Genomic DNA, 9,623 nt, shown 5'->3' with positions numbered 1-9,623 from the left:
AAGTTGAGGTAAAAGTTTAGAATTGGTCAAGGATAGAGCAGAATTGAGGGTTAGGGTTGGGTACGAGTTAAGGTTTCGGGTTAAAACTCAGGCTTGCATCAATATTGGTGTTGAGCCTTTAGTATATGTGTCTTCTACCATCAGGTACCAAGCTTGGTCAGCATTAAAAGTGAAACCTATGTGTTACCTTTTTAAATTTCTATAATTTGACTGTATCCTTTATCAGCGTTAGGGGTGGATGAGAAGATAGACGACCATCTTTCAATATGCTTATTTATTCTGTTTCCCATACAACACTGTTTAGTTTTGGAATATGTGTCAGGTGATATTCAGGCTTATAATAAAATAATTGTATTATTTTAAAAAAAGATTGGTGTTGAGAATTGTGTCAAAGTAAGGATTGGAGTTAGAATTATGCATGAAGTCCCTGGATTCTCTCTTCAACCCACAGCCTCCTCAGCATTTTGTTAAAAAAGAGTGGGGTCTTTTTTACTCTGTCATAGGCACTTGATCATATCCAGCCGTGTCTTCTCAATGACTGGTACCACCATCTTGAAGAAGAAAAGAGAATTCTTCCGGTGTCTCTTTTTGGAAATAAGAAAGCCTTTCCGAGAAGTGCCCCAGTGGTCTTCCCCCTCATTCCCCATTGGACAGAACTGCATCACATGTTCATTTCTAAACCAATCCCTGGCAGGCAGAAATGGCTTTTCTGCTTGGTGCAGTAACGTTTACAATCATGATGAGGATAAAAGATTATCCAAAGAAAATTGGGGTTCTGATAGAAAGACAGAAGGAATGAATGTTTGAGTAGGCAACAATAATGTCTATTATGGGCCAAACTATGGGACAAAAATAGAGTTGGGTAGGAGTCAGGATTGAGGTAAGATTTGGGCTCAGGGCTGAGGAACAAATCACATTTTTGGGGTCTGATTTAGAAGTTGGGGTCAATTCTGCTTTTAGGAACGTGCCTTCAAGTATAATGGTTCCCATCTCACTCAAGGTAAACACCAAAGTCCTACACTGATCTTTAAGGTCCTATGTCATCCTAGTCCTATTACCTCTCTGACCTCATTACCTGCCCTTGTCCCCCTGCTCATTCAGCTCCAGTCAAAAGGGCTCCCCTGCTAGAACATTCTAAGCATGTCCCTTGCCTAACTTACCTGCCCATTTGCTCTGCCTAGGACTCACTACCTCCAAGTGGCTACATGGATCAATCCACCATCTCCTTTAAGATTTTGTTCAAATGTCATCTTCATGTGGACTCTTCCTAGTATTATAACCCCAGGGGTCCCTGAGAGTGGAGGAAACCAATAACTCCCTATCCCTCTTCCCTGTTCTTTTTTAAAATTTTATTTATAGAATACAGTAAATTATCCTTGGTTTAGAACAGTGCCCAGATAATTAAGAAGCCAGGAGCCACTCTAAACCTATCACTCAGCTTTTGAAGGCACACTATGACTCAGACAATCCCCACGATATTCTTTCTTGTTCCCAGGTTCTCCACATGACATTTCTGCTTTTTTCCTTTTCAATGCACATTTCTCTCAGCCTTGTATTTTTCAGGCAGAGCTTTTGCTTTGAAAAAGCACAAACTGCAACAAAGCAAGTCGATACTACCTAAAATATTTGATGTGAAAAATAATCATGGATGACTGCTTGGTTTACCTTGAAAATATACTGAGAATAGAGTTCTACTTTCTGTTCATTATTAGTTGCAAGGTGACTGAAATAAATACAGGTCTGTTGCTTTCTCATACAGTCTGGTGGTGTAACAAAGATGTTTTTTGACCTTCTGATGCATAATAGTAAGCTGCAGGCACATAGGAATTATAAAATATATTTATTAAATGATTGTTAAATGGCTGAATGGTGGCAATGATTTAAATACCCTCTTCCCTGCTTTTATTTTTCTCTGTAGTACTTACCAACGTCTAACAAACTATATATTTTATATATTTATTTTTGTATTCACAGTCTCCACCCACTAGAACAAGAGGCTGTATGAAGAAATTTTTGTTTGCTTTGTTGACCACATTGTCCCCAGGAACCAGAATAACTGCTGGCACAGAATAGTTGCTCAGTAAATATTTCTTGAATGAACACAATTAGTGAAGATGAAAGTACAAGGAAGTTCAACACAGCATTATTATAATTAAAACTATCCAAAAATCCTCCAATTTGAAACAGATTACATAAGTCAGGGTACAACTATAGTATAGAATGTTATGCAACCATTAAGAAGGAAGGAGAACCCATTTAAACACATTAAGAGGAGAGACTTCCCTGGTGGCTACTCTGAGCTTCCAATGTAGGGGGCCCGGGTTTGATCCCTGGTCAGGGAACTAGATCCCACAGGCATGCCGCAACTAAAAGTTCACATGCCACAACTAAGGAGCCTGCCTGCCGCAACTAAGACCCAGCACAACCAAATAAATAAATATTTCCAAAATTTTTTTAAATAGATAAATATACTAGGAGGAAAAATTGTTCAAGGTAATTTGTAAAGAAAAAGGTTATATTAGATAATGTTTAGTACAGACGTTTTTGTTATAAATACATAATATGTATAGGAATCTCTGCATAACACGAGAACACAGACTATATTGATAACAGTAAGCATTTCTCAGGGTGAAGTGAGGGAAAGCCTTTTCTTTTTCATTCATACCCTATATTAGGTTCAAAAGACATGACTGGGTTCCAGCCTGAGCAAATTATCACAAGCTCGTCAGAATTACCGTATGGGCTCTAGGTCATCCCTGAGAGGGGATTGAGGCAAGGAAATGGCCCCAAAGGAGGACCCAAGTCAAAGCGCATTTCCTGAGCTCAGCCGCTCCTTGAATCTGCCCCTCGGAGCCAGAGCACCTGTGGCTCCCGCCTCCGTAGCGGCCACCGGGGATGCTGGGCCCAGAATGCGCAGGGGCGGGAGGGTGGAAAAAGTAGACTGCTGCCAAGTGATTTAGCTGCCTCGGGGGGTTGAGATAACCAGAAGCGCAGGAAGAGTGTGTCTCAGAGCCTTTTCCACCTGCATACCAGGGCGCTGAGGGCGGGGGCGGGGGCGGGGGCGGGGGCGGGGGCTGGACGTGGTATAAGACGTGCCGCCCTGGTCAGGTCTGGAGAAGCTTGACTCCCAACCGAGTCTGAGCCCCACGTCAGATCAGGCCCTCCTGAGGTGAGAAGGGGCCTCATTTAGGGTGGGGGAATGAGGCTGGCTGGACAGCTGAGTCCTGTTCCCGAGGGGAGGGGGCAGTGGGGAGGCTGGACGCCTGGCTCTGACAGATGAGGGGCTGGAGGTCTGGAATTTTGGGTCTCTTAGGGGAAAAGGAACTAGGGATACAGACTTATGGATGGGGAGAGCTGGGAGTCCAGATTCCTGGGTCCCAGGGGGAAGGACTCCTGGGTCTGAAGGAGGAGGGGGCTGGGGGCCAGGACTCCTGCTTCCTGAACTCTGTCCTTCTCAGCCCCAGCAGAAGAGACCCCTCCTCTGCCCGGCACATCCCCTGAGCGACTCAGAGAAGCCACAATGGCAGGATTTCTTCTTCCACCCCTGCTGACCCTACTGCTGTCCTTAGCCCTGGGATCTGCTGCCCAGGAAGGTGAGGACCAGTCTGGGAGGGCTGCCCTAACCCTTGGACCTCCCATCATCGCCAGTGACCCTCTTCAAGGGCCCCTCTCTCCAAGGGGTCCCTGAGTCAGGACCTCCCTCTGCTCCAGCAGCTTCCTGCCTCGGAAGACAAGACTCTTCTGCCTCTTTTCTTCCTGCTTCCTTCTGACTCCCGGGGTCTCTGTGTCCCCCAGGCCCTGTCTTCTGCACTCAGGGTCTTTCCTATCAGCTTCTGTCGTCCCCCCCAGACAGACAAGATGCTCCTCCTGGCTTTCTGAGTGGGCTGCCTCTGTCTCTCTCCATCTGCATCTCCTGCTTTCTCTGCACTGTTCTCCATTTCTGCCTCTGCATTTCTCCCTGTCTCTCTGTCTGTCTCCATCTCCGTCTCCAGATCCCTGTGCTGCTCACTCAGCCCTCCTCTGAGGCTTTACTACCCATGTTTTTCTCCATGTCTCTATCCAGTCCAGGTTCAAGGCGACCCAAAGATTATTGGGGGATTCCCATGTGGAAGAAACTCCCAGCCCTGGCAGGTGGCCCTGCTCAGAGGCAATCAGCTCTACTGTGGAGGCGTGCTGGTCAACGAGCGGTGGGTGCTTACTGCCGCCCACTGCATGTTGAGGTACGTGGACAGGGCTGCTCTGAGCACTTCCAGCTCTCCCCCTGGGTCCCTGCCCCCCCCAGTCTCTGTTCCACCGCCCCCCGTCTCTGCCCTCCCCACTCTCTGGGTCTCTGTCGTTCCCCCCCACCCCCGCCCAGGATCTCTGTTTTTCTCTCTCTGGGTCTCTGTTCCCCCTCTCTCTCTAGGTCCCTGTCCCACTCTCTCACTCACAGTGACTCTATGAATGTTGCTCCCTTCTCCCAGTGCGTACAACGTGCATATGGGCAGTGAATACCTGAGAAGAGGCCAGAAGATCAGAGCCACAATGTCATTTCGCCACCCCGGCTACTCCTCAGAGAGCCAGGCTAATGACATCATGCTGGTGAAGCTAGATAAGCCGGCCAGGCTGTCATCCAGCGTGAAGAAAGTCAACCTGCCTTCCCGCTGTGAACCCCCTGGGACCACATGTACCGTTTCTGGCTGGGGCGCCACCACCAGCCCTGTTGGTGAGGCTCCCTCAGTGACCCAGAAGCCCCAGACCCTGACCCCCTCCTCCCTCAGACCCCAGAGACCAGGAATCAGGATCCTAATGTTGAGCGCCCCAGCCCCCTCCTCCTTCAGGGTCTAGGATCCTGGACCCCCATCCTCTCCCCATCAGGACCCACGGGTCCACAGTCCCAGGCCTCTGACTGACAAGCTCCCCCACCCTCATCTTGCAGTGACCCTTCCAGTGCAACTCATGTGCACAAACGTCGACATCGTCTCCTCTGGAGACTGCAAGAAGGTTTACGAGGACTTGCTGGCAGATTCCATGCTGTGTGCTGCCATCCCCAACTCCAGCACCAATGCCTGCAACGTGAGCCCTCCTTCCTTCCCTGCCCTGGGTCCCTGGCTGCTTCGTCTCAGCACAGAGCCCCATCTTCCCCCTCTATCCAGAATTTTTGCACCTGACCTTGGCGTTGAGCATTCCCTCATCAACCCCCGCCCCACCGTAGGCCCAGCTTTCCTAGCTTTCTCTATCCCATTCTCTGCTCAGGTCAGTAGTGGCAGCCCAGTGGGGGCTGGTATGGCCCTGAGGATGAGGCAGAAAGGTGAATGGGAGGGGCTGGGGATGGGCAACATGCGGCCAGGATTAGGGGAAGGCGAGTGAAGCCTTGGCTTCAAACCCAACCTTTAAAGGGGAGGGGGTACCCAGAAAACTCAGTAGTCAAGATAAATCACATTCTAATGCAATATTTTTCAAAAAATCTATGCAAAAGTCCACGATGAACAAAATGTCAGAATTTTCAATAAAGAGCCATCAGTTTTACTGAATTTCCCACTTACCTCAGGCTTCAATAAGTCTCAGCACAGCCCTGTACTGACCCTTTATCTAAAATTGGGATACTGTGTTCATCATGGACTTTTTCATATTAAATTCAATTTTAAGGTATTGCAGTAAAATACGATTTATTGCAATTACTGAGACTGTGTGCCCGAAGTTAACGTCTCACTCACCTCCCTTGGGTCCTGGTCCTGGGCCAAGAACTGTCTCTCCCTCCTCTTTGTAACCCCCTCCCCGTCTCTCAACATTATCTGCCCACATCTCCCTTTACACCTGATTTCATTTCATTCTTTGCATCAGTGTGGCCGCCCACCCCCGCCCCCATTGGCTGTCTGCTTCTGTCACTCTTTTTTTTTTTTTTTCTTGCGGTGCGCGGGCCCCTCACTGTTGTGGCCTCTCCCGTTGAGGAGCACAGGCTCCGGACGCGCAGGCTCAGCGGCCATGGCTCACGGGCCCAGCCGCTCCGCGGCATGTGGGATCCTCCCAGACCGGGGCACGAACCCGCGTCCCCTGCATCGGCAGGCGGACTCTCAACCACTGCGCCACCAGGGAAGCCTGTCCCCCTTTTCATTTGTCCACCTCCCTGCCCCTTTCTCCAGCCCCTGCACTACTGTTTCTCTGTCCTCCTTCTCCTCCTGCACCGTTCTTTTGTCCATGCTTTGCTTTACCTCTCCTCCTCTTCTCTGTGACCCTTTCCCTTTCCTTGTCTCTGTCCCCGGACCTCCACTCCTTTTGCGCTCACCTGCATCCTCAGCTGTCAGGGGTGGTGGGAGGGTAAGTGTTAGGGATGGGGTGATGGGACAGGAGTGTGTGTCCTAGAGAATGGGGCATCCTTCCCTTCCCCGCGTGAGGGCCGGCTTCATGAATGTTTAAGCTGTACAGTGACACAGGGTCCCACACTCAGGAGAGTCCCACCCTTGGTTTAAAGCACTCCTGTTGCTGTCTTGAAATTCTTAATACTTTCTGAGCGAGGGAGCCCACCCTTTCATTTTGCACTGGGCCTTGTGAGTTGTGTCATCGGTTAGGCCCCTGATTTCCAAGACCACCCTGTCCCTCTTTCATGCCCATGTATCCATTCCCTGGAGATAGGGCTCCTTCTTCCATGGGCTTGGCGCTGAGTCCTCAAAGATGGGGAAGAAATGGGGCTCTGACCCCCTGGAAGCCCTGCCCCTTCCCTGTGATTGGTCCCATTGGCCAGGGCTCAAGCCAATGTCTTCAGAGAACGTGGTTTGTCTTCTCCATGATGGCCCTAATTCCTGCTCTACTATTGGTCCCCAGAGACAATGAGTCTCTCCCCATTGGCCAGGGTGGAAGTCCAGGGTCTGGCAAGACAAAGGCTGACAACCGTGGGGGTGTATGAGACAGAAGTGGGGGCGGGACTTCATTCTGAAGCTGAAGCTAATTTGCTTTGTCTCCTCCAGGGTGACTCAGGGGGACCACTGATGTGCAATGGTTCTTTGCAAGGCCTGGTGTCCTGGGGAGTTTTCCCTTGCGGCCAACCCAACTACCCAGGTGTCTATACACAAGTCTGTAAGTACATCGATTGGATAAACGACACCATGGAAAAGTATTGCTAATCGCTCCATACTCCCATCTCTCCATCCCTACACCATGAAAAGGACATTCACAGAAATAAGGACATCGATGATCTCCAGTCATACTTGACTTTACTTTTCCTCGAAGACATATCAAAACCTCAACAATATGCCATGTGTGTAAGTCAGTCAGATCAGCAAGGACTTAAAACCAAAACAAGAAACACAAAAACCTCAGGGCTGGTAAAGAGGGAGTGAGACCAGCACTCTCGGCCACTGAAACTGTAAATTCATACGATTTTTATGGAAGTTGATTTGGCAACGTGAATCAGGACCCTTGTTCTCCACTTTTGACCCAGTAATTCTAGCTCTAGGAAGAGACTACTAAAAAAAAAAAAAAAAAAAAAAAAAATCCAAAATGTGGAGCAAGGTTTGAATTTATCACAACATTATTTATCATAGCAAAACAGTGGAAACACTGAATATGTCCAGAATCAGTGGAGTGTTTAAGTAAACGATAGGCTAGCTTGAGACAAGCATATTATGAAGCTGCTCAGGATAATAATTATGCAGAATTGATAGTGTTATGCAAGGATGTCTATGCTATGTGATGTTAAATGAAAAAAGGAAGATACAGAAATACATGTGTATGTGAGCCTTGCTATGTAAAATGAAAATATTCACAAAATAAAACCTGAAATCATGTGTACCAAACTGCATACAGCGGTAGTCATGGGAAGGTAACCTGCTTCCTTCCATTTACTTTTCTGTGGGTATGCACTTTTATAACCTGAAAAACAACAGTGGAAAAGCTCTGGAGATCTAAGGTGGAGGAGAGGAGACCCTTAGAGAGGAAGACAGGAAAGAAAAATGTATCTGATTTTTGGTCCCTTGCCCTGCCTCCCTGCCCAGTGGCATATTTTTCTCCATTTTCTGGGTCTCACTCTTCCTCATCGGTGAAATGGAGAAGAGAAAGAGGGAAAGGGAAGGTAAAGAGAGTAAAAGGGAGGGAAGAGAGAATATGTCTACTTCCTCAGGGCGGAAAGGGGTGTGAAAGTGTTTCTGGACATGTCAAGGGTGACACACTAGGAGAGAGGGAGAAGGTTTGGGAGAAGCATAGGGCTGGCAGACAGGACACCTGGGTCCCACAGGGGCCCCCCAAAAGTGAGCCCCCAGCCTCCTGGATGCCAGGGGAGGCCCAGGGGAGGCTGGGGGCTGGGAACCCAGGTAGGTGGTCTCCTGTCCTCAAGAAGGCAGGGAAGGGGCCTCAGAAAGGGTGGAGGTAGGAGTCCCAGTAGCTCAGCCTGGCCATGCCCCTACTCCTGCCACCCAAGTCTCCCAGTCAGTCATACCTCAGAAGGTGCTGACAGAGGGAGCCTCTCCGATGCCCAGGACTCACCTCTCCTACCTGTCTTTCCAGTTTCTCCCCCAGAATTCTTGACTGGTCAACATTCTCTTCTTGTTGAAGCTCCACCATCTTCCCCGCTCTCCTAGCCTCCTATTCTCCCACCCTTCTTCATATTGCAGGAATTCTGTAGCCACCGTGGAATTTCTTAACTTCCTCTGGTGTTCCTGTGCACAGGAAGCTAAGTCCCCTCCTCCCTCAGACCCAGGAGTCCAGGCCCCCAGCCCCTCCCGCCTCTGGATCTGTGTCAAGTTTAAGGAATGTCAAGAGTATTTGGCCACCACCCTCATGAAGCTCCATCAACTTCCCCTCTCTCCAGCAAGCCACCCCAAATCCATATTCAACCTAAAAATTTAAAAAGTAACAAAACATCACAGTTGCACTAGGTCAGCCTATAGACAGTTGGCTATGCCTCTTGGCAGCTCTTGTATACACGTCTGGAGGTGGATTGGTTTACGATGACGTGAGTTCTTACTCTTGTTGAATTTTTTAAAAACAACTTCCTTTTTCTTTGGGTAGCTGATAAAGTGTAATAGTTAAAGACACTGACTCTAGAAACTGCGCTTTTTGGGTGCCAATCCCAGTTTTGGCAGCTGCAAGCTATTCACCTTTGAGCACATCACTTCCCCACCCTTGTTCCTTCATCCTTGAAATGAGAGAAATAGCACCTATTTCCCAGGGCTGTTATGAAGATTGTATAAGTTTAATATTCAGAAAGTGCTAGAACATTGTCTGACACAGAATAAGCCTGCAATGAGTGTTGGGCTTTTTTTGTTTGTTTGTTTGTTTTTGGCTGTACCATGTGGCATGTGGGATCTTAGTTGCCCAACCACGGATCGAACCCGCGTCCCCTGCATTGGAAGCGTGGAGTCAACCACTGGACCACCAGGGAAGTCCCTGAGTGTTAGTTTTTATTGTTTGTGACTTCTGGCTCTCTTCCCTGCTTACACTTTTCATAAAGTTTTCTTGTAAAACATTTTCTTTATTGAAGACTTTTGCAGAGCATGTCACTTTGGAGAAAAACATCCCATAAATAAGCATGTGGGGATGGCAAAACCATGAAGGCCACTGGCAAATGCCTGGAGTTGGGAACTTCATTCTCTCTCTTAGAGGTTCTTCCACTCCCCACTGCCTACCACCTCCCTCCTTTCCCACAGGGC

The 9,623-nt window shown here is 48.5% G+C and overlaps 1 protein-coding gene across 1 annotated transcript; it reads left to right on the top strand.

Moving 5' to 3' along the window:
- The first annotated feature begins 3,137 nt into the window (after positions 1–3,137).
- Positions 3,138–7,749, top strand: LOC308605907 (kallikrein-7-like). The gene is made up of 6 exons (XM_081216240.1): positions 3,138–3,169; positions 3,459–3,593; positions 4,064–4,220; positions 4,464–4,705; positions 4,919–5,055; positions 6,945–7,749. The coding sequence occupies exons 2-6, from the start codon at positions 3,521–3,523 to the stop codon at positions 7,098–7,100; spliced, it is 765 nt and encodes a 254-aa protein (XP_081072366.1). The 5' UTR covers positions 3,138–3,169; positions 3,459–3,520; the 3' UTR covers positions 7,101–7,749.
- The last annotated feature ends 1,874 nt before the right edge of the window (positions 7,750–9,623 follow it).

This window comes from Mesoplodon bidens, assembly GCF_964165515.1.
Source record: "Mesoplodon bidens genome assembly, chromosome: 18".
Lineage (NCBI taxonomy): Eukaryota > Metazoa > Chordata > Mammalia > Artiodactyla > Ziphiidae > Mesoplodon > Mesoplodon bidens.
This window is presented reverse-complemented; position numbering and strand designations above follow the sequence as displayed.